Genomic DNA, 25,405 nt, shown 5'->3' on the forward strand with positions numbered 1-25,405 from the left:
ATCCGATGTGGCACATTCTTTAGGATTAGCGCAATCAACTTTAACAACCATACTAAGTCAATCAGAAAAAATAAAACAGTCTGCTCAGAATTGTACAGATGTTACAGCGGCAAAATTAACTCGCTTAAGGAATCCAATTTTAGAAAAAAATGGAGAAAATGTTAAGTTTGTGGATAGATGATATGTCACAACGTCATATGCCTTTAAGTCAAATGGTGATTCAAGAAAAAGCATTATTTTTGTTTAATCACCTGAAATCTAAACAAACTGAAGAAATTACGGAAACCTTTGGGGCTTCTCGTGGTTGGTTCGAGAAATTTAAAAAACGGGCCAGGATTCATAGTGTAAAATTAACAGGAGAAGCTGCAAGTGCAGATGTTGAAGCTGCAAATAAGTTTCCAGAAAAACTAAAGGAAATAATTGAACGTGAAAATTTTCCACCAAATTTGGTGTTCAATGTTGACGAAAGCGGTTTGTTCTGGAAACGGCTACCAACAAAAAGCTTCATTTCTATTGAAGAAAAATCAGCTGCTGGATTTAAAGCAGCCAAAGACCGTTTAACGTTACTCTTTGGATCAAATGCCTCTGGTGATTATAAATTAAAATTGCTATTAGTTTACCATTCAGAAAATCCGAGGGCGTTAAAAGGTAACATAAAAATGAATTTACCTGTAATATGGAAAGCAAATAGAAAAGCGTGGGTTACCAAGGAGTTATTTACTGATTGGTTTGTTAACCACTTTTGTCCTGGAGTAAAACGGTATTGTCAAAAAAACAACTTTGAAGAAAAAGCTCTTTTGTTGTTAGACAATGCTCCGGGACATCCTACTGATCTTAACACGTTGGACACATGCATTCCTGTCAAAGTTGTGTTTCTTCCAGCAAACACAACTTCCCTGATTCAACCATTGGATCAGGGAGTAATAGCATCATATAAAGCTTATTATCTGCGTCGAACTTTAAGCAATTTAACTGAACTAGAGGATAAAGTGGAAATGACAGTTAAAACTTTTTGGAAAAACTACACCATTAAAAACGCAATTGAAAACATTGATAGTTCTTGGAAAGAAGTCACTAAGAAATGCTTAAATGGAGTTTGGCGCAAAATATGGCCAGAAGTTGTACTAGAAGAAGAAAATAACATCCAAGAAATTGGAAATGAAGTTATCCAGATGGCTCAATCAATAGGTTTCGAAAATGTCGATGAAGAGGATGTTAGAAATTTATTGAATGCAGAAGATGATGGTTTTTCAGTGGAAGATTTAGAAAACCTTGTTAGCAACGAAGACAAAGATAATGAAGGCGAAGTTAAAGAAGTTCCTGCCGAAAAAGTGTTAACAACCAAAGATTTAAAAAGGTGCTTAAATGACATTGAAAACGTTTTAAATTTTTTTAGTGAAAATGATCCCGATTTAGGAAGAAGTGTTATAGTTAAGCGATCAGTGTTAAATGCAATAACTCCGTATTGGCAATTGTTAAATGAAAGAGAAAAAAAGCATAAACAATCAACTTTAACCTCATATTTTAAAATGTGATTTCACTTTGTATGTAAGTTGACTGTTTATTTAATAAAACTTTTCTTTGTTCGAAAAAAAGCTTTTCATTTTCTTTACGTAGGAACGTATCCCTATTCTGGCCATAGTATTTTTACCTCTGAAAACGAAGTTTCGCTTAACGAAGTAATTTCGTGGAACGCATCCTATTCGTTAATCGAGGTATGCCTGTATATACAATTTTCAGTAAAATGAAAAGATCGTGCATATTTAATTATTTTTATTTATTTTTTTGACTCACAGGGTATTGTTTATTATGCATCTATTCTGAAAGGTCAAACAGTGAACCAGGAATACCACCAAACATTTCTATGGCAACTGCACTATGCTGTTAGAAACAAATGGCCAGAAAAGTAGGCTTCAGGAAATTGGTACTTTCATCTTGACTGTGCTCCTGCACACTCGTTGCTTTCCATTCAACAATATATTGGGATGCCACTTTTCAGACCATTCCCGAAGCCTGGTCAAGTAATGTTGTAGGAGCACTGCTTGGCACTGATCATTAACAATCCTCCCTCTTTACATTGTCAACAAATTTTGACACCATGCCCTTTATCCCTTTGTCAGTGTCATTTATGAAAATCAGAAACAGTGGTCCAGGAACTGATCCTTGGGGTATACTACTTCTAACTTTACCAATCCGAAGAATATCCATTAATGACAACCTTCTGCTCCGTAATCCATTTTAAAATCTTTCCAGTAACCTGTTGTGAGGGAATGAGTCAAATGCCTTACTAAAATCCAAATAAACAGTTGAAACTGTCCCCTACTTCTAGCTCATGAGTAACGGTAAAAATAATTTACAAAAGATTAGTTAAAAATGATTTCCCCTTAACAATTTTGAAGGGAAAACAGTGTTGTTTTCCTTCAAAATGCCATTTTCTGTCTAAATTTCTATCTTAATTATTGGCTATAAGGTTTCCCCGACTATTGTCGGGCTAACAGGTCTGTATCTACTGTCTTTTCTCTTAGAACAGCCTTTATGGGTGGTGGTGGTGATATGTTAGCAATTCTCCAGTCTAAAGGAATCTCTTGTGTTCAGCAATGCCCTGATAATCTAACGCAATAGTTTAATACACTCTCTAGCTGCCTCTCTCAAAATTACTGGTATGCCATCAACACCAGGAGCATTACTTACCTTTAGGCTGAAATTTTTCTAATAAAGTCATCACCAATTTCATATGGCACAGCCACTCCTTAGCATAAGGGTCCTTTGTCAGTAAAAACTGATGATGTAGAAGCAATATGAACTGATGCAAAATTCAGTTCATCAGCAACATCAGCTGGGTTATCTAAGACTTTCCCACACCTAGTATACAAGGGTCCAATCAGATCAGTTTTCTTCTTTGTATTCACATATACACAAAACTGAAGTTCTTGTCCCCATTCTTTCTTCTCTTAGGCAGTGCTTTCTGATGCTCTGCCCTGGCCTCCCAAACCTTACCTGTGGTACTATAACAGATCAACTTGTAACTGTTGTAGGCTTCAGTACTTTTCATCTCTGTAACTTTCACATGCTGTCTTTTTCTGCTCTCTCTTTGACTGGCCAGCTCTGTATTCATCCATCCCAGTGTCCTCCTCTTGCTATATTTTCTTAATGGTATTCATGTATTCAATGATTATTGCTTTAAAGGTATTCCATAATTCAAATGTATTTGCCCTCCCTCTGCAATCTGCCCAATTGATAGATGCCATTTAGCACTTTAAACTGTCATAGTACCCTTTTCTGAAATTAAAACCCGTGCCTTTACTTTTAACTACTGCATGATCACTATCTGCCTATGGTTCCTGTACTTCAAGCCTTGTGATGTCATCTGATTGGTGAGTAATGATGAGGTCAAAAATATTCTTATCCCTAGTAGTTTCTATAGCATGCTGGTACAAATAATAATAATCTAGTTTATTTAAAAATTGTTTCCCACGGCATGTTTCCCTCCCACTTATTCTGATCATTTAGGGGCAGGTTGTTGTGGTGGTGTTTTCTGGTGCAAGGGCTACTTAGGCCATATTGTGCCTCCCAGGGGCAGGCTGAAGTCACCATAATAAGACATTCATGTTTGCTTGCCCATTCCATCTGCATGTAATTTCAAATAATTCTTCAAACTAGATTACAGATTGTGGTGGGTGTAATCGAGAAGTTATAATCAATTAATTTGATTATGGTTTACTTCCTAAACAACATAGTTAATGATTATTTTCTTGTTGTGTGTGTGTGTGTGTGTGTGTGTGTGTGTGTGCGCGCACGTGCTGAAATGTTAAAATAGATATTAGAATTAAAAATGTTTTTTACAGCCACAAGGGATCTGTTACCTCTTACAATGATTTAGTATTTGTTACTCTTCTTTGAGAAATTGTTTAGAATATATTTATTCAGTATAATTCAACTGCCTTTTAATCATGTAAATTTTTTGTTTATCATTTGCATATTAATTTTATTACACTTGTGGTGTACCCGAGGGGGGAGGGGGCACTTAACGTATATCATATCTGCCCATTTGCATATAAAACTCTAGACTGGACACTTTTGATGAAATTTTATATTTGACTTCTAAAAAGATTTGTTGAGCCATCACAAATTTCATTAAAATGGAACCAGCACTTTTTTTATTTTTTATTACTAGGAAGTTAAGACAAATTACGATTCCATACTTGCTCCTCTCCCCAAAAAAAAATCTACATAAATGAATGTATGTTTTGGACATTACTTCAGAGAAAATAGATAAGCATTAGATTTTAATCATATTTTTTGTCGTACCCATGGAGGTTTTAGGTTTCATAGCTTTCAGTACTCCCTCTCCCCACATGCAGAAATGTTACTATAAATCTGGAATGGCAACGCTAATTCTTTACAAAATTTCAGCACTTATTTAGATGTGGGGCTGTGGTAGATGAACTGGTGCAACTTTTGAATTCTGCTAAGTAGTTAGCAGACTTTTTATTACGTAAAGATTATTTTATTTTATTTTATTTTTTTGTTTCAAATTATAGTGCAGTTATTATTTGTGTTTATCTGATAAAGTAGGTGAAATTGTTTCTTTCTTGGCATTGGAAATTTGTTTATGGAGACTAGACTCAACCAATTATAACTGAAGGGGAAAAAATAATATAGGAGTGATTCCTATATTAGAATGGCCAATGGCACCATTTTCATGCTAGACATTGACTTGTTTTTTATATATATATAATATGTGTGTGTGTGCCAAAATGTTAAAATAGATATTCGAATTTCAATATATATTTTTTTTTTTACAGCCACAAAGAATCTTTTACCTCTTACAACTATTTCCCCACTTTATTAGGTACAGCTACCCTTTTCATGAATTGGAGCACTCTTTCAGTTATAACATCACGTTTGTATTTGTGATATAAAATAGATGGGCAGATATGTAGAGATGCTGTATACATGCAATTCAGTGCAAGAATGGGCAGGATGAAAGATTTACTGATGTTGAATGTGGTGTGATAACTGATGCCAAACATGATGGTATACATATCTTAGAAACTGCAATCCTACTGGGGTTTCATGTGTCTAGGGTGTATCGAGAATTGTCCAGTAACCAAATAATATCCAGCCAATGGTGATTCTGTGGTAGGAAACTGCTTTTTTTCATGCGAGAGGCCAGTGGATGCTGACAAGACCAGTGCATGTTACAGAAAGGCTACAGTAAAAATAACAACCCAGCAAGGGTGGTAACCAAAGAGTCATTTCAGAATGCACAACTCATACCTTTTTCATGGATAAGGATATCTCAGCTGATGACCAAACTAGATTTCACTCCTAACATTAAATTGTTTCTGACCATGTATCTTTTTGTGGCTGCAGTACAACCATCTGTAACTGGGCTTTTCCAGCAGGATAATGTGACATGGCACATTATCCTGTTATTCTAACAAGGCCAATTGTATAGAACTAGTTCCAGGCACACGGGAGTGAATCCAGCCTAATGTGGTTGCTTCCCCAGTCACAAGTCCTCAATCCAGATTGAGCACCTGTGGGATGAACTGGACAGCTCTTTGGATTGTATCTGCAACCATCCAGTTTGTAAGAGTTGTGGAGAGTGATTGAGTCAGTATGACTAGCATCCCTGCAGCATGTTTTTTGTTTGTGCCCCAATGAATCCAGGCTGTTCTGAGGGCTAAAAGGGAACCTACTTTCTATTAGGTAGGTGCACCTAATAAAGTGGGCATTCAGTGTAAATAGCCTGCATGTTAAAGGGTAAAATATTTCTACTGATCATCTCCCCCCCCATAGATCAGTCGATTAGTTGACATCTTTCAGTAATGTTAGTATTTGCGACCCCCTCCCATTATTTTCAGATGAATATTTAATTCATTTGATCTTAATTTGTACTTGATGGCACTGTTTGGAAACATCATCATTCTTCTTTTTCTTGGTGATTCCCTTCTACTCTCTCTCTCTTGGTAATTCAGAAAAAAAATTTTTTTTTTTTTGTCTGGTGCAGCATAAGCCTCAGGCTTCCTTGCACCATATATGGCTAATGATGATAATAATAACTAGGCAAAGGAATATTTGTAGTGCATGCAGATTACTGTTTATTAAAGAATTTATAGATCTGTTTGCACAACATCTTTAAATATTTTCTGTTATAGGTTCTTCCTACTTGCAGATTATGACTCTTATGTAAAGTGTCAGGAAAAAGTTAGTGATATGTTTTCAGTAAGTATGCTATTTCAGAACTTTTATTTTTAAAGACAATTTGCTTCAAAACTGTAATAGCAAACTGACTCTGCGACATCTTGAAAAGATTAATTCATACTGAATATTATATAGGAGGTTATTTAATATAACACTTGTATCTATTCAAACATAAGCTATTGGCAATTAAAACTGCTTTTGTTTGCTTTTTTTTTTTTTTCTGATAAAAATTACAAAATTTCCTACATTCTGAAAGTCAAATGTTTGGAAACTTTGACCAGCTAATTCATAATTTATCTAGAAATGCAGAATTAAAGTTTATATATTTGCCTGATATCAGGGAAGTATTTTTAATGTCTTAACAATTGAAATTTCAGAATACTTCAGAATGGACAAAAATGGCTATCTTGAACATAGCTAATTCTGGCCATTTCTCTAGTGATAGAACTATATCTCAATATGCTAGAGAAATATGGGGTGTAGAACCGACACATGAAAAACTTCCAGCTCCACATGAACCAAGAGAAGAATCAAAGTGAGTATGCATTATTGAAAATTTTCAGCTAAAATTGAACTTAAAAAAAAATTTTTTTTTTTTAAATTATATACAAAATCAACATTTATTTAAACCAGATGCTGCATATTTTGAATTTTTTGTATTTATGTTAACTTTCCATTAGTTTATTAATAGAAATGCACTTAGTGGCCACTTTATTATGCACATTGTTTCATGAAATGGAGTGCTCCTTCAGTAAAGCATCACATATTTGTAGCATGTTATATAAAGCAGATAAGTTTGCCATGTGCGTGAGAGAGAGAAAAGATCTGTGACTGAAAGTGGCACGGTAGTTTGTTAAATGTACTGGTCCAAGTATCTCATAAACTGCAACCCTGCTGAGATGTACCTGTGCACTTCTCTCACTGTTATTTGGTTATTGGACAAGTGTTGAGACATGTCTCAACACTTGTCCAATAACCAAATAACATCCAGCAGCAATCCTTAGTTGAAAACAGCTCATTGATGTGAGAGGCCCACAGAAGCTAAACAAGACTTGTGCAATATAACAGAAAGGCTAAAGTCAGTCAACTAACAACCCATTACAACAGTGATAAGGCATTTTGTAGCAGACTGAATTGGATTCACTACTGTCAGCAAAAACCAAGGTTAAAATGGAACACTGGAGAGATGAATCCTGGTTCACACTGATAGTAGGAGGACTAGAATATAGTGAAGATAGGACAAGTCCATGGACTCAGACATCAAACATTCACTAGAATGTTAATGTGCCATGTCACAAAATCTCAATCCAGTTTCAGCATAGTGTGGGATGAACTCTCTGGATTAGATCTGCAACTGTGGAAGTAAGTTGAGCCAATATGGACTAGCATTCCTCTGGTATGCTTTTAGCACCAGCTTGAGTCCATGCCATGACGAATATAGGCTGTTCTGAGAGCTGAAGGGGACCAGCTTGCTATTATATAATAAAGTGGTCACTCAGTGTATGTTTTTGTTTCGCAGAATAATTTATGTCAAATTTAGTATGGAAATCAGTTTTATTTTGCATCAGTATCATATAAGAATTATGTATTCATTAATTTTCATTAATTTCTGTACCTCAAAATGAGTATCCAGTAGAGAAGGTTGTAGATCTCAATAGGATTTCACGTTGTTAAAGAGGTTGTTCAGCATAGTTTTTATTACTTTTCACTCATGTGTGACTGACTTTCAAATTGTGGGGGAGGGATTATTAACTAATGACATTAAACAGTTATGGTCCATTCATAGGAGTGATGATACTGTGGGGACACATTCAAACACAGGAGTATTCAGAAACTAATTTTCATGTTGAGAAACCCTCCTGCCTTTTTTAAAAACAGAGTTCTGTTAGGGTCGTGAAATGTGCCAAAAAAAAGGATAAATTAGTAAAGAAATGTTTTCTTTATAATATTATCCTTACTTTAAAAAAAAAAAAAAAAAACCAATAATGGCATAGAAATATAACAACATTATTTTCCCACATAATCTTTATCAAAATTTGTGCACTTCTCTCACTAGTTAGCAGACAGCAATAAGTGGATGTGCCAAAACCAGTCAACCATACTGCTTGAACCATTGTTCAGTGTGTGTGGTGTGGGGCCATAAGCAGTGGCATTTTTCTCTTAAGATTAAAATCTACAACCTTTGTATCCCCAAACAATGGCTATAATTATTCCTTAGTGATAGCTGGTGCTTCAAGTTTATGAAATTATTTTTTCTTTGGGTGAATTGCTGGAGTAATATATGCAACGCAGGTTCACAATCACTTATTTTCTTCGAGCACAGTGGCTGTACAGAGTATAAGTGAATATTTATAATGCACTTGTCTTATTGCTAATTTAAGAAATTAACAATAAGACACAAGAAGGTATCTTTAATTGTGATACTTTTCATTATCTAATTTTGCCTTAGAGATATTGGACAGCTGTAGTCCTCACATCTATTACTCCTTGCCTTGTTCTGTGCATTCATTGTTAGCTATTTCCATTCAGATTTATCCTGTACTTTTCAGATAAATCTGTTAATCACATTTTTTACTATTATTGTTTAAAACATAAACAAGTTACACTATTAAATTATTTAAGTGCTTTTTTTAAAAAAAAATGGTTTGATATTTATTTTCTATATTACAGGTGAGAAGACTAACAACAGTTGACTATAGTTTTTTAAAAGAGCAATTAAAGAAAAATTAGTGGTGCTTGCTCTTCAGGTGTACAGTGTTCTTTAAATAAATTGTAAAATTATCTGGGATTACTACTCATCTTTTCAGGAATATTTTATCTTCTGTCCATCGAAGTGTCTTCAAAAATGTAGTTTGCACTGAAAAGAAATAATGTTTAGTTATCTTTTTTTCCCACATAATGAATATTTAATATACAAGTATTTTTTATTACTCCCAAAAACCTTGTTGATATTTATTTTCTATAAATTGTTATTATGCCTCTTTAAGCAGGAGGCATAATAACAAAAAAAAAAATAATAATAATAAATAGGGGGGGGGGGCTTGCTTGCTGGGAGTCAAACTACTTCTAACTTCAACAGATGGACACAACTTGTGTTTCACAATGTTTTTGCATCCAGCAGGATTTAAACTGCTTACTTAATGCAATGGTTTTAAGACCAATTCATTAACTAATTAGATTGCAGGTGTCAAAATAGTTAACTGTATGAAGTCAGGAGGGCCTACCTTGTTGTTCAGTATGTTTTGTAGCCAGCAAGATTTTTCAAGCCTTGTTTGAAAAATAGTGCAATAACAAGGCAACTCCTTGGGAAGGAAAAGTTTGTTCCACTGTGTACATTAATTAACTAGGCTGTTTAAATCCTACTGGTTACAAAAATTTCTACATGGCTAAAGAGCCACATAGAAATACTTTTTATAACTGACACTGATATGGGTTCCATCATGGTCTAGAGAAAGTTGGACATGCTGCAAAGTTCTTTGACATTTTTCACAGTATTATGCAACTTGGCATTAGCATTATACCAATGTACGGAGCTCCGTCCTGCACCTTAGGGAGGGTGAGGGGAATAGCTAAGGCCCATAAGTGCAACATCACTTTGCATATTTTCAAATGTTGAAATGATTTATACTAAAAAACACGAAACTATTTACCTACATGAGAGAATATGCTTGATATTTCAGCTGCAAATATAGATCTAATATTTGTAAATTTCTATATATACGAGGAGTTTCTGAAAAGTAACACATTTTTTCTCTTGATATTTAATAATACAAAGTTGAACTTTCACACCAAGAAATAAGTGAGCATGCACTACTTTTCCACAAACTCTCCAGTTTTATTGATGCACTTGTCCCAATGATGGATCAGTTCATCAATACCAGTACTGAAGAAGTCTGTGCCCACACTCAGTAACCAACCTTGCACCACCTGATGAACTTCCTCAGCCATGGTGAAATGCTTTCCTAAAAGGTGTTTTTTCAGAGGGCTGAACAAATGGAAGTCTGAATGTTGGAGCTATCAGTTTACCAATACTAGTACGACTGATGAGTGCTAAGTCGGGGTTTTGGGAATTTGTGGCAACCACTCACGAGTGGTGTGGGTAGTTTGTAGAGTTGCGCTGTCGTGCAACAAAATCACGGCACTTGTCAGGAGTCCTGGTTGTTTGCATCGAATGTTGGTTTTCAGTTTTTCCAACATTGCACAGTAAAGCTGTGCATAGATTGTTCGTCCCTTTGGCAAAAAATCCACCAACAGAATTGCCTTGGCAATCCCAGAACACTGTGAACATTTTTGAATTTTTTGCACACAGGAGATTCTGGATGTTTCCAGGTCACAGAGTCTTGTTTGCTCTCTGTGGTAAAGTGATGAACCCACGTTTCATCTGCTGTGACTATGCGAGCAAGAAAATCCTCTCCGTCGCAGTATTGCAACACGTTCTCCAGACACATCCTCATGTGTTTTTCTTTGTCCTCCTCTGACAATTGTCGGGGCACCCACTGGCAGCACACCTTTCGAAAGCCAAGGACATCGTGAACAGTCGACTTGCCCATGTTCACTATTTGTGCAATTTCACTTGACTGTTTTTAAGAATGAAAACTGTTGTACAAAGGTTGCAAATGCTCATGCCTTGCCTTAACTATTAATAAATACCTTTTGTTTATATTTTTATTTGTGATGGTAGTCATTAATGTAATATATTATCGTGAAAAAGTGTTAGAAATGTGAAATTCCTAGGTGATGCATTTTCTTTTGAACACCAGTGTATATATCAGTATGTGATATTACAAGATTAATTCAACTAATTATTAACACTGTTAATTACCAAATTAATAATAAATATAAAGTGTTTTGTGATGTGATATACAGGGTGTCTCAAAAATATTGGTACAAACGTTTAGGGGAGATAGGTAACATCTAAAGGAATGCAAATCGCATAGGAACCCATAACTGGAAACGTCATGGGAAAGTAGTAGCAGGGGCACAAGAAGCAGAAATGACACAAGAGAGTAATTAGTGGCAAACATTTATTTGACATAATATTAACAGTGGAGTACGATATGGATGCATTTCATGATGTTACAACAGATGCTTGAAGGTTCCACCATGAGACGCGATGCATGCGTGACACCGACGCAGCATGGATTGGCAGACACAGTCGAACACACTTAGAGTTTCTTTGATAGTAGTAGCAGCAGCGCAGACGAGTCTTGCCACGAGATCCATTTCAGTTATTTGGTTTTTTTTAGGAGCATTAGCAACTAAGGCCATATTGCTCTGGGGATATGCGGTGGTCATTCCCTGACCTTTCCGCATCCTCCATATTTGGTAGTGACGGGCTCGAACCTGGTTTAATCAAGAAGCGTGTGCTACGCACTGCTGCTCCTTCCCACCTGGCTACGGAGGCACATCCCTTTCAGTCTTCACAGGCGATTCATACATGATAGATTTGAGGGCCCCACAGAAAGAAATCAGGGCTCAATACATCAGGTGAGCGTGGGGGCCAGGCAACGGGTCCACCACAGCCAATCCATCAACACCCAAAACGCCTGTTCAAATGGTCACGAACACACTTTCCATAATGGGCAGGTGCCCAATCATGTTGAAACCAAATGTTGCATCTCACATTTGCTGGAACATCGTCCAGTAACGATCCGATATTTAGTGGAGTTCATGCGGGATGGTAACAGGTAAAGGGCCGACTAAGCAGTCACCGACCATACCTGCCCACACATTTATTGCGAAGCGATGTTGCGCTGCATGGGGGTGCACACCATGTGTGGGTTGTCGTGTGCCCACACATGAGCATTGTGCTGATTGAATAAGCCTTCCCGAGTGAAATAAACCTTATTCGTTAACAAAACATACGCTGGAAAATTCAAGTCTTGAACACTTTCTTGGAGAAACCACTGTGCAAAAGCCACATGTGCAGGATAATCTTGGCAGAGCAGTAACTGAACCCTTTGGAGATGAAAGGGGTGTAAGGAATTGTCGTTCCAGACATGCTGTACACTGCAACGAGACACTCCTAAGGCAGAGGCAACGGCACGTGTGCTGGTAGTAGGATTATTCTGGACGGCATTCAACACACTTTCTTCCATGGCGGGAGTTCGCGTCGAATGTGGTCTGCCCACACTACTCCTGTTACCTCTAAATGACCCATAATCTTACAAATTTTGATGCACACGTGCAAACAAACGGTGGTCCGGTACATGTCTGTCTGGGAAGCATTCTCCATAAATTCGTTGAGCGGCTCGTCCATTGCCCTCTGCTAATCCATACACTAGGTGCATGTCTGCCAGCTCACAGTTTGTATATTGATGCACGGCGACTACTGCTTGAATGAGTAAAAGAAATTTTCTCTCTCACAAACTTATGAACAGCGCTGTTTCCGATTATGGGTTCCTATGTGATTCACATTCCTTTAGATGTTACCTACCTCCCCTAAACGTTTGTACCAATATTTTTGAGACACCCTGTATAGCAATGGTTCCAAACAATCTGCAGGCAAGTGCTCGTTGCTGGTCTGACTTAATTTTTGATAGGTCATAAAAATTAAGGGGGTAGGATAATTACGTAGCTTAGATTTCAAAATGAGATAACAGAATTTTCTTTATAACCACATAAAATTTCTCTGGAACGTTTTCTGTAAATAGGTAAATGGAAAGTACTGCTATACATTACAAGAAAATTTCAAAATTTTATACTCACACAGATCCACCATCACTCTTCTTCCTCTGCATTATTCTTCGCTAACTCTTGATCTCCTTGTTTTTCCCTTAGAGCCAAAAAGCTTGTAATAGCTCCATACTCAGCTTTAAGTTGAATTTTCACTTTGTCATGGTTACGAAATCTTTGACTATCTCTTTGTTTCTTCTCCCATGAGGGAAGGTACATATAGAAAGGTAACTTTTGCAATTTTTTCAATGGAATTTTACCACCATGAACTACTTCTTCCCAACTTGGTATTTCATGCTGTGGAATTTCTTTGAATTTGGAAGGACTCGCAATTACTTTTGGAAAGAAATCCCTGTCTGGTCTGAATTCTACTAGATGAAGACCTACCTCATCTGCTAGCTGCTGATGAGTTTTCTTAGAAGGAAAAATCAGAAAACACTTTACTCCACAATAATTAAAACAAAGTACTTAATTATTCTATCTATAATGGAATAATTCTGTATTAATAAAAGAATGACTTTTATATAAGCTGTTACATCATTTAATTACACTAGTTTACAAATTTAAGTTTGTTCACTGGGGTTTGAATTTCAATAGGTCCTACTACCAAAATATGTTGCTGTGATTTCAAATATGACTTAGATTTTTTTCAATCACATCCAGATACATCACAATTTAAGAAATAAAAGTATTGTTTTTTTTATGAAAGTATATAACTTTATTGTATTTAGTAATGACAAATTGATAGGATTACATTTTCATATATCAAAAAATACATAAATACTAACAAGTATTATTCAAAATTCTGAAACTTTCATTAATCAGACCTTCGTCTTTTTGTTTGAAAAGAACGTTTAATTATTTTTCTTTTATGTACAGTGCCAGGTTTCTCTCTTTTTAAACACCAGCAGTAGTCGGCCATCATACTTGCACCTTCCCTGGTACCTCTGCTCCATTTCCTTTTATGTCCTGATGGAATCTCTCCCCTTGTTCTTCGCTCATCTGTGCAAGACTTCCAGGGAAAAATTTGATGGGCATGCAAAAAGTGAATTTTGATGCTCATATTGCAACCTAAATTGCGAAGCTTTTCGAGCATATTTTGAACAATTTTCTCATAATCCTGTGATTTATGATTTCCTAGAAAGTTTTCCATTACACTTTTAAAAGAAATCCAGGCTTCCCTTTCAACATCAGTCATAGTAGTTTCAAACTGACCGTCTAAAATCAATTTTCTAATTTGGGGACCAATGAAGATACCCTCCTTAAATTTTGTGTCAGATAAACCAGTAAATTTACTACAAAGGTACTTAAAGAGGTTGCCATCCTTATTCAGTGCTTTAACAAATTGCTTCATTATGCCTAACGTGATATGCAGTGGAGGTAAAAGTATTTTATCTGGCTTCACCAAACTTTCGTCAATGTTTCGTGAATGGGATAGCAGCGCTTTAGCTCTGCTATCCCATTCACAAATAAAGCATGGCATTTTAGCGTACCCGCCCTGTTGCCCCAACAACATACATAACACTTAAGTCTCCACATAGTTGCCATTCGTGATCTTGATATTTAATTTTCTCCAGAAGCAACTTTAGATTGTCATAAGTTTCTTTTGAGTAACTGGCACAGATGTGTACTTATCTCCATTATACAAGAGAACACCTTTTAAACTAGTCTTAGAAGAGTCTATAGTCACCATTCACTAGGAACATATGAGCTCCTACTTATTAAACCAGCGATGAGAGGACCTTCTTGTGAAAAATACTGTATAAACTCCCTTTCACGATTTCTGTACCAGGAAAATGATGTACCTGGAGCAAGTAAGCTCTTCGCTTGAAGTCTGGATCTCAGAATTTCAGCAGCATATTTTGGAAGACCTAAGTCCCTTACTAAAACGTTCAGTTTGACTTGCTTGAATTGCTGTGGCATTAAAATATTTTCTGGTTGATAACATTCCTCTTCACTAACCTCATTAGCTTCTGCTTCGGTGGAAGAAGATGTGGACTCCAAAGTTTCTAGTGGAGGTTTTACAGGCAGATCAGGTCCATGCGGAACCGGTCTTATGGCTGATGGTAGATCTGGATAGTTGATGTCCTTTTTATTTTTTGAATTGTAACCTTTAACATCACATACACAAAAGTAACATTCGGCATGGCTTACTGGCTCGTGCCACACACACCTTTTTTCCATAACTCCATTTTCTAAGATGTTCGACACGTGTGGCATATTTTATGCGGTGCCCACGATTTATCCTGATCGCTTAGTTTTATGTCAAAGTATGCATAATACAGATTTTTTTACAAAATCTGTAATATTTTGCCTCTGCTTTACAGAAACAAAACAACTACATATGTAACAAAATATGTCAGGACTGTTTATACACTTCCTGGTTGCCATACTAAAAGAAAACTATCACACAATTGAGAGCTCACAACAGTTTTCACAGGCATACTATGACCGTATAAGGGATGTGCCACTTATATAGGCTCTGTGGTTGAGTGGACTGTACAAACAAACAAGTGCATGCTCAGACAAGTTTAACCCATAACTACACACAGGAGTCTAAATTTTCTTGCAGTCTGAGGTGTTAACCCTGAATTTTTTATTAAATATTTTTAAAATATAAAATTTTTTTAATCAATAAGAAATGAACTCTTGTAACAAAGAGAAAATTTAAAAATTTATATTCCCAAGTAAATACTTATAGTAAGGTTGTATTCATAATAAACTTTCACAGTGGAAAATACCCATGTCAATTCCTCATAAAAACACAGTACTTTAGTGCAGCAGTACTTTGTTTATATTTATCACAGAACCAATCAGTGTTTCACTTGCTGTTTGTCAGTTTACACTTGGAGACTGGGCCTACGGCTCTCACTGGCCATTGTATCATGGACATTTCATAAGTTAATGTATTTCACAAATGTAATTACTGTGTAATGTCACAAACTCAGACCAACTGGCAAAATAATAATAATAAAAAATGTGAAAAGGCCCAAAAAAGACACCAATACATGCTTGTGGGAAGAAGTGACGTTTTTTACAAATTGGCCTTGTGACATAAAAAAGAATGCAAAGAAACACTGATTCTTTTTACTTTCATCATATGATTGATTAAGTACACACATTAGGCACCATTAACAACCAAGTTGGGAGTTCCATAGATAAATTTTCCTTTAACACTGCAGCAGTTAATATGCTAAACAATAATTGAATATACAAGGGCATAAAGAGGTTGGAGATTGGAAGTGGCCATCATACAGGTAAAGAAAGTGATTAAACAACAGCTTCCAGATTTGCCAACAAATCATTAAATATAAAAAAACAAATCTTGCTCAAAAATGAAATGGCATTCCTGATGCTAACTGTAAAGAGAACTTTAGTGTAGGTTACAAAAGAAGTTGGAAGAAGGTCTGCAAAGATAAGAGATTCTGAATACTACAAGGTAAACCCAAGAAGTTAAAGGAGCAATTAGAGAAAAGGAGGGAAAAAAAAAAAAAAATGGAAATAAAGAGGGCCAAGATATTTTGTAGGAAGACGTTAAGTTCCTAAAAAAAATTTAGGAAGATGGACGAATGCCTTGACTTGGCAAGGGCAGAAAAGCTAGAAGATAATCAAAAATGATAAGGGCACAATTAAAACAGAAGAGAAGGATACTGTAGAAGTTTGGAGTAAATAGATGAATTGCTAAATGAAGGTGAAAAGCTTGACATGGGAAAATCTTGGACAGAGCCTCTAATTGAGAGATAGAATATCAAGAAGGTGCAAATGATATTGGACCTGAAATTAGGAAAGTTGAGGGGAGAAACTGTGTCACTGTGAATACATATTATCCAGTAATAGTTGTCCGAAGGACAAGATCCAGAAGATAGGAGCAAGGTATTAATTTACCAATATATATAAAAAAGTAAAGCTGAATGTGGGTATTATGCAGAATAATTTCACTCCTTATATACCAGGTAAAATCTGTGCAAATATCTTAGAGTAGAGAATTAAAAGTATTGCTAAATGTAAAGTAAGCTCTGAGAAATAGCCAGTTTCAGAATCATTGCACAAAGACAATTATAATGGTAATACAAAAAAAATTATAGCAAGGAATTGTTCTTAACTGACAAACCCTGAGGGATTTACTGGTATGAACAGGGTGGTCATGTGCTCTATATTATTCTTCCTATTACTACTGGCTGGCTTTGTTGGTGTGGTGCTATTGTTTGCAACTATCTGACAGGACTGATTCTGCCAATGACTTGGTTGACAGGCATTGCTAGTATGCACAATACATGAAGCAATGAACACTATTTGTCAAGGACAGAAACTTGGTAGGATTAGAAAAAAGAAAGTGCTAATGGGGAAAGAAATGACTGGATATGGTAAGCCTCAATATATTCTCTCCTAATGTTTTCCAGACCCAGTTTTTAGACCAAATACGGAGGATGCGGAAAGGTCAGGGAATGACCACCGCATATTCCCGGAGCAATATGGCCTTAGTCGCTAATGCTCCAAAAAACAAACAAACAACAACCAGTTTTTAGATCATTCAAATTTGTTTTTTTTTTTTTTTTTTTTTTTTTTTTTATGTGAGGTGGTGTGCTATGTCTGGAATCATGTAGCCCAGCTTTAGAGTGGCTGGTATGCTGCTCCTTTATTTCTGGGGTGTGTATGTACGTATATTTTTCATGTGGACTCTGGAGAGTATGTATGTATATTCAAACACACTGGTCAAAAAAAATACGAACCTTTATTCAGTAACGAATCGGGCTGCCTTTGTTTCAAATAAAAAAAAAAAAAGCACAGTATGATACGGATTCAGTAAGGTGTTTTAGTGCATTTTAGTCTAATTGTAACCATCCTTCCAACAAAATATTGTGTAGTTGCAACAAAGTTGAAGGAAGAGAACTTTGTTGCCGAATAACTCTCTCCAGCATACTCCACACATTCTGAATAGGATTAAGTGACTGTGAATGTTGGGGCCAGGGAAGATGGGAGAAATCTGTGTCATGTTTTCCGACCCATTCTTGCACGATGCACTGTAATCCATAAAGTGGCCATCATCTTTGGAATAAAAAAGTGTAATGTTGTACGCACAGTAGATCCGATACAAAATTCAGTATGACATTTGACCTTCTGCTGCTAGCAATGGACCCAGTCTGTGCCAACGAACCATTCCTCATAATGTCATACCACTTCCAGCTGCTTGGACTGTCTTTAACAAGGCAAGCAGTGTTCAGTGCTTCGTGAGGTTCTTGCCACACTCTCTGCCTATCATCAGTGCAAAACTGTATTGCTATTCGTCTGACCACGACTTTGTTCCATTGTCTAATCACAACATTCTTGGCACCAACTGCAAGCAGATTTTTCTGTTTTTCTCTGAAAAAAGTGGCTTCTGAATAGACATTTGCAACTGCCAATACCCAAATTCTTCAATTCCCTGTGCATTGCATGGGTTGAAATAGAATTTGGGTTTCATTGGTGCATTAGCAACCGAGGCTATGTGCCAAAACCAGGTCATAAAAGTACACAATGTCAAAATATATAATGATAAAGGCAAAAAATTTATAAAATAACAATAAAAAGGTAAAATTTTAAACATAAGTATAAAGGCTGATTGATTTTAAAAAAACTAAAAACAGAATTTAACATTATCTGATAAAATCTGACCGAGTGTACAAGGCTCGGCCAGATGACTAAAAGTGGTAAAATATAAAACACGTTCATGTCTAATAACATAGACACTCAGTTAAAATATGACATATGGTTAAAAATAAGTCACAATTCTCACACACAGGAGAATCATTTGCCCTCAGCAGGAATGCATGACTAAAATGATTGTGTCCTATGCAGAGGCAAGCTAGAACGACTTCCTCTACAGTTCTTGTGCAGACTAAACTTTCAACGATAGATTACAGGCTTTTCTGATACAGCTTGTTTGTCACCTGCCCATGCCAAGATTGTTGCTATTGGGAGAGCAATCTAGAGTGTATCACCTGCCTGTGGTCTGTACAAAGGACTAACAGATAGTGGTGATCTGGCCACAGTGTCTGCTAGTTCATCTCCCCAATCCCAAGTGGCTTGGAATCCAGCAGAAACAAATGTCAAATGAACACTCAGAAAAGAGAATGTAATGTCTGCTGGATCTGGGTCAGGAATGGACGAGGATACATCATCCCCAACCCCTGTATACTTAAGAGTCAGTATACACCTTTGGTACTTGTGGGGTTTAATGTGGTCCAAGGCTAATTGTATAGCATACAACTCAGCTGTATAGATGCTGCACTTGCAGGGAATCTTACCAGATAGTACTATCTGGAAAGACAGCAGCAGATCTACAGATGACTCTGACTTTGAGCCATAAGTGAAGACAGGCAAGAAGTTTGGTTCAGATTTAAGAAATGATGAAAGGAATCTATTATTTGTGGTTCCATATGTCATCCAAAAATGTTATTTGAAGTTTGGGTTTGAGAATAAATTGGTCAAGGATGAACTTTTTAGAGCAGACATGAATACTTTTGTTAGATGGGGAGGAGAGGTTCCGTGCTTTTCTTTTTTTGGAAGTATATATCCTCATTGACTGAAAGTATGAGTTACTTATGGTCAAATCTCTAACGTGAAGGACGTTATGTGGAATGAGGCATAGCATGGCTGGTGTGTGTTTATGATGAAACGTTTGACCATGCATGCTATGATTTGGGGAGGGTAGAATACTAGGGAATGTTGACCATTGGCTCAACACTGAAGCTGAACCAAACTTCTTGCCTGTCTTCACCCTTGCCCTCTTTTTAAAAGTGTTTAAAGTTATTGTAAAGTTACAAGTAGTAACCTGTAATTTCACAGATTATCTACCATTCTTGTTTCGAAAAGGAACACTAAATAATCAGTATAGAAAGTCTGTATGGTCACATAATGTTTGTCACTCAGTGTGCATGCATTTAGTGATTTCTTATAGGATGTTACCTTAAAGGTGACATCCTATAGGAAAATATCCTTTATAACAGCCTTTAAAGAACCAATTTGAAAAATTACCAGCAAAGATACATTAAATAAAATTCTCTTGTATCAGTATTAAAAAAAAACAAAAAAAAAAAAAAAAAACCTACCAAATTCTACTACAATTGTTTTTTTTTTTTTTTGCAACAAAATAAATGCTACTTTTTTTTTTTTTTTTTCAACGTGCCACTATACTTTCAACATAAAGTATGTATATTGCAGGCTAGAAACTGCTACTTTACTGAATCGTAATAAATCATAATTACACTTTTCAAGTTATTTTAATTAACAAAATTCTAACCACATAAGCAAAAAGTGCATGCTTTTAATGTCAATACTCTAAAAACATGAATATGGAAAGTGAAGGCAATCTGATATAGTAATTCTGAACATACCTGTCTGGTTAAACCTATAACAAAGGCTTTAGCTACATTCAGAGGATTTGTAGGACCTTCTATTTTGGCATAAATATCTGTAATACCAGCCAATTTACAAATTTCACGAATTACCCTTTGGCATATTAATCCATAACCTACATAAAAAAACAGTACTATTAAAACTGTTGAAGGATAAAAATTCAGCCAGTATTAAAAACATTTTTTCTTATAGTATTATGGTCATATTTATACATTTTGTTTTAATATTTTGTTTTAATACTGAAATAGTAAATAAAGAAGAAATAACTTTTTGCCATAGCCCCAACCTTAGGAAAAGAAGGGGAAAAAAAAAAAAAAAAAAGAGAGAAGTTTCTCCTTGTTCTCCACAACGCATCTTATCTATCTACTGCCACACAGAAGGCATTAACAATAACAACTCCTATTAATATTGTATTTGCCCAAATTCTGCACCTTATAAGTAGTTCTTAAAGGAGAAATAAAAAAAGAAAAAGTCATTGGATTATCTAGATCTGGTATAGGTATGTAATTCATTGTCATGACCAAGAGATGATGCTTTAGCTTCTTTGAATCAGTGTTACCATCTCCCAATGGAAATGCAACATTTAGTTTTTGATCTTATTAGAGCCTCTAATCAACTAAAAATTAAAATGAGTGTTTTAAGCAGTGTTTTTTTTTTTTTGGAATGGTATGCAACTGTACGGCATACTGGCACCTTTATCAACAGCGACTTGTGATATTTGGATGCAGTACACTTCGAAATTTGTAATATTCCGTAAATTTTTTCACATGTTTACCTACAATTCAAATAAGCTTAAAGTTATTTAACTAAATTTGCATTTTTCACTGTCTATTGTTAAGATATTTTCTATATAAAACTTTATAACCATTTTTAGAATTCTAAATTACTCAGTCGGACTTCTGTTTAATGAACTCCTTTTATAGCAATTTTTTAAAAAATTCCCCGTGGAAATTACATTTAAAATAGTTTCCATTGAGCGATGAAAATTTACATATAACGAATGGCTTAGGAGAGACTTAAATGAGTATGCACTGTATGCACTTCTGCCCTTCAGGCAACTTAGGAAATTAGTGCTGCTGCTAAGCAAGAATTGAGACAGATAAAGGGATTACCATTCTACAACTTAGGGGTACCTGGTAAAATCTATCCGGCCACATGGAGAAGTCTTGCTGGTCAACAGTTAGCAGATCAAGGGGTATTCCCAATGGGCTCTGGCCCACCTACTGCAGTGGTGTCCAACCTTTTACCTGTACAGGGGCCATATCCAAAGTTAGATTTCTTTCAGGGGGCCACACTGAGTGATTCGAGAAAAATTAGTGTTACATATTCCATATCTTGTTACATGCAAAAGGAAGTTTGTTTTCCTGTTATTACCATTTTTTATTTTCAGACTATATATAAAAAATGCAAATTTCCCATACTTTTATGTGTAACAAATCTATATCACTAATTTATTTTTTAGATTTTATTAAAATTATGACTTTCTTTTGTTTTTCAAAAAAAATCTTACTTTTGCCTTTAATTGCTCACTTTAGAAAATTTACAACCTGAAAGGATCACTGCTTAAGATGGAATATAAGGTGAATAAATAAAAATAATGATACACCTAAAATTGAAAATATTTGAAAATTTTTTGATAATTAGCAAAATTTAAAATGCTGTATTCACTTTCTGCGTGGGCTGTAGGCTGGACACCACTGTGAATCAACTGTAAGTGCCATGTTTGAGAATTAGGAGAAAGTGATTTACTTTTACCCCGACAAATAATCATCTGTTGTTTTGCAGAAGTGCATTATCCATAGTTTTCCTATCTATGTTTACATGGTTACAGTAGCTGAATATCTGAATGACAATGACATTTTGGACAGTTAAATAAAAAAGAAAAAAAAAAGGAAAAAAAAAAAAATTCAAATTTAAGCACTTGTGACAATATTGATGACAAGAGGAGAACGAGGACAACAAAGGTATTAAACCTTCTAAACATGAAATGTTGGTATTTGGTGAGAATGAAGTTAGAAAATTGGCAATTAAGCTTCAGTTAAATGAAAGAGATGCAATTTGTGGATTTCGAGAATACCTAATCGAAAAGACAGTTTCGGAAAAATTGAAGAGCATTTGATGAACACTCTGAGTACGATACAAATTTCATCAAGTGAATGTGAACGAGGGTTTTTAAAAATGAATCTGATTGTCAGCCCAACCAGAGTGTCATTGATGACTAAACAATTTCTTCGCTATTTCTTAAAATTGTAGGCCCACCGGTGCCACATTTCGATCTGTGGCTGTTTCGGAAATGTCATTCGGAAACAGATACAAACAGATGAAAAGAAGTCAGCATAGTGTTGGATGAGAACTCAATACAAATTTGGAATATTCCATATAAACTTTATTATGAAATTTTTTTTACTAATTTTTACTTATTACTTATTTTTTTACACATTTTACTTATTTTTTGTATACTTGAATAATAAATTTATGCTTAGTAAACTGTGTGTTAATATACTTAATTTATTGTTCTTATTACAAAAACATTACTACTAAAGTAACAATATGAGGAAATAATTTTGTTAGAGTACTGTACTTTTAATTTTCAATTTTTCCTGATAGCAAAGAATGAGTGCCGGCACCTATTTTTTTTTTTACGAAAAAAACCATTGGTTTTAAGTAATGTGCAAATATGTGGAGTAACACAAAGCTTGCCTGCTCTTAGAAGTAGTAGTAGTGGCATGTGATGCAAGAAAGCAAATGTATGAGCTTATGCAGCATCAGCCAAAAAAAAAAAAAAAAAAAAAAAAAAATCACACCATTCCCTCCAAATGCCTGTCCAGTTCCTCCTTAAATTTATTCAACCTATCAACTTCCACAATGACAGATGGAAGTTTGTTCCAGCAATTAACCACCCGCTGGCTAAAGGCAAATTTCCGCACATCTATTCTACATCTGTCTTTTCTTAATTTGAATTTATGCCCCCTTAGGTTCGTAATCTGAACAAGTGGAAGGATCCCATCAGAATTCAGCGTGCTGAACCCATTCAAGGTCTTATACACCTCAATCAGATCACCGTGCAGGTGCCTAGTCTCCAGCCACTGCAATTTGCAGAACTTAAGCCTCTCTTGGTAAGAGGATCCCTTCATTCCTCTCAACAATCTTGTTGCCCTTTTCTGTACACGCTCAAGTAAATCTACATCCTTCCTAAAATGAGGCCTCCAGACCAGTACGCAGTACTCAAGGCGTGGCCTGACCATTGCCTTATACAGAGGGATAATCACCTTTTCCCTGCTAGCAAAATTCCTATATATCATTGACAAAACCCCATGACCTGGCCTGGCAGCCTGTCTGCATTGCTCAGAAAACTTCATATCTGCCTGCACAATTATTCCCAGGTCTTTTTTCATTTTCTACCACCTTAAGTGTAGTACCACACAGTTGGTACGTTTCTCTGGGGTTACTTCTACCCATATGCAGTACTTTGCATTTGTCAAGGTTAAAACTTCAGTTGCCACTTCTTAGCCCATCTGCCCAAATTATCTAGATCCTGTTGCAGTAGCACAGTGCCATTACTGTCATTAACAACCCTGCCAACCTTTGTATCATCTGCAAACTTCGACATTAAGCCTGGTATACCTTCATCAATATCACTGATAAATATACAAAACAACAGTGGACCTAACACCGAACCCTGTGGGACTCCACTAATAACATTAGTCCAAGAAGAGCAGCACCCATTGATTACCACCCTCTGTCTTCTCGCACTTAACCATCCTTTTATCCATTGTAGCAACTTACCCTTAATACCATTCTGCTCCAATTTGTACAACAGTCATCCACGCGCAACAGTGTCAAAAGCTTTCCTGAAATCCAAATATATGATATCAAAATTATTTTTTGCATCCAGTTCCTTTGTAACCACATCATAATATCCTATCAAAATTGTTAGATAAGACTTTCCCTTAACAAACCCATGCTGTGTCTGAATTATTGCTGCAGTCCTGTCTAGATGATCCTGCAATGCATCTTTAACCAGCGACTCCATTATTTTACCCGGAACAGAAGTTAAACTAACTGGTCTGTAATTACTCGTGTCACCCTTCGATCCCCCTTTGTGAATTGGGGATACATTTGCACATCTCCAGACCGTGGGAACCTCCCCTGAGTCCAAGGATGCTCTCATAATTATGGCTAAGGGTTTGCTTAGTTGCTTTGCCGCCTTCTTTAATATAACTGGATAGATCCCATCCACCCCAGGTGCTTTTCTTACGTTTAACTTCAACAATTTCTCTTCCACTTTGCTCTCAGTTATTACAAAATCATTAAGTACCCTGCTACAATTTGATAATCTTCTGCCATTTTCAAACCTTAATAATTCCTCACGTGTGAATGTAGATGCAAAATACTCATTCAGTTTGTTTGCTATCTGAGAAGGATCATCAACAGTCGAACCATCGATGTCAAGTGGATCAATCAGATTCATCCCCTTCCTTTTAGCGTTTATATCAGTAAAGAAATCCTTGCTGTTTTTCTTAGCATCTTTTGCCAAGGATTTCTCGTAATCTACCTTCGCCTGCCGAACCTTCTTTGTGACCTGATTACAGATTAACTTATATCTGCCATAGGCTTCTGAGTCGCTTGATAATTTATATGCATCCCATGCATTTTTCTTCTCTGTTACGAGTCTCATTAGTTCATTTGACAACCATTTAGGCCTAAACCTTGAACAATATTTCTTAATAGGTATGAAACTTTTAGTAGCTTCCACGATTAATTCCTTGAATGCTTCCCACTTAGAATTTACTGTTGGTAACATCGTCAGTTGATCCCACTGTACAGAATTTAAAAACTGTTGGAGACCACTGTACTCGCCTTTACGGAAGCAAAAATCCTTTCTTTTACCCCTGATGGTAATTAAATCTTTAAGTAAATCCCACGTCAGTACGCTGTGATCACTGCCACCTAGTGGTTCTTTTATCTGCAAATTCCTAATACATGAATGATCACCGCTGATAACCAGATCAAGAGTATTACTTTCTCTGGTTGCCTCTCGAACATGCTGCTGCAAAAAACAATCATCCAATAAATCCACAAAAGTCTGACTAGTGCGTGAGTGCCCAACCCACAAGTTCCAGTC

At 36.0% G+C, this 25,405-nt stretch overlaps 2 protein-coding genes across 3 annotated transcripts in view; one reads left to right on the plus strand and one right to left on the minus strand.

Moving 5' to 3' along the window:
- LOC150088576 (glycogen phosphorylase-like) overlaps window positions 1-9,005 on the plus strand; it is a 206,463-nt gene extending 197,458 nt beyond the window's left edge. The window contains exons 17-19 of the mRNA XM_090369579.1: window positions 6,165-6,231; window positions 6,588-6,745; window positions 8,881-9,005. Of these exons, the coding sequence (XP_090225705.1) occupies window positions 6,165-6,231; window positions 6,588-6,745; window positions 8,881-8,884 (229 nt within the window). The 3' untranslated portion in view covers window positions 8,885-9,005. The remainder of the gene's footprint in view (window positions 1-6,164; window positions 6,232-6,587; window positions 6,746-8,880) is intronic.
- Window positions 8,849-25,405, minus strand: part of mRpS5 (mitochondrial ribosomal protein S5) — a 144,198-nt gene continuing 127,641 nt past the window's right edge. For both annotated transcript variants that reach the window (XM_090369581.1, XM_090369580.1), the window contains 3 exons: window positions 20,259-20,395; window positions 12,919-13,299; window positions 8,849-9,067 (listed from right to left, as the gene is read on the minus strand). In XM_090369581.1, the coding sequence (XP_090225707.1) occupies window positions 12,931-13,299; window positions 20,259-20,395 (506 nt within the window). In that variant the 3' untranslated portion in view covers window positions 8,849-9,067; window positions 12,919-12,930. The remainder of the gene's footprint in view (window positions 9,068-12,918; window positions 13,300-20,258; window positions 20,396-25,405) is intronic.

The sequence above is a fragment of the Mastigoproctus giganteus genome, chromosome 3, assembly GCF_048544385.1.
Source record: "Mastigoproctus giganteus isolate SK-2022 chromosome 3, ASM4854438v1, whole genome shotgun sequence".
Classification (NCBI taxonomy): Eukaryota; Metazoa; Arthropoda; class Arachnida; order Uropygi; family Thelyphonidae; genus Mastigoproctus; species Mastigoproctus giganteus.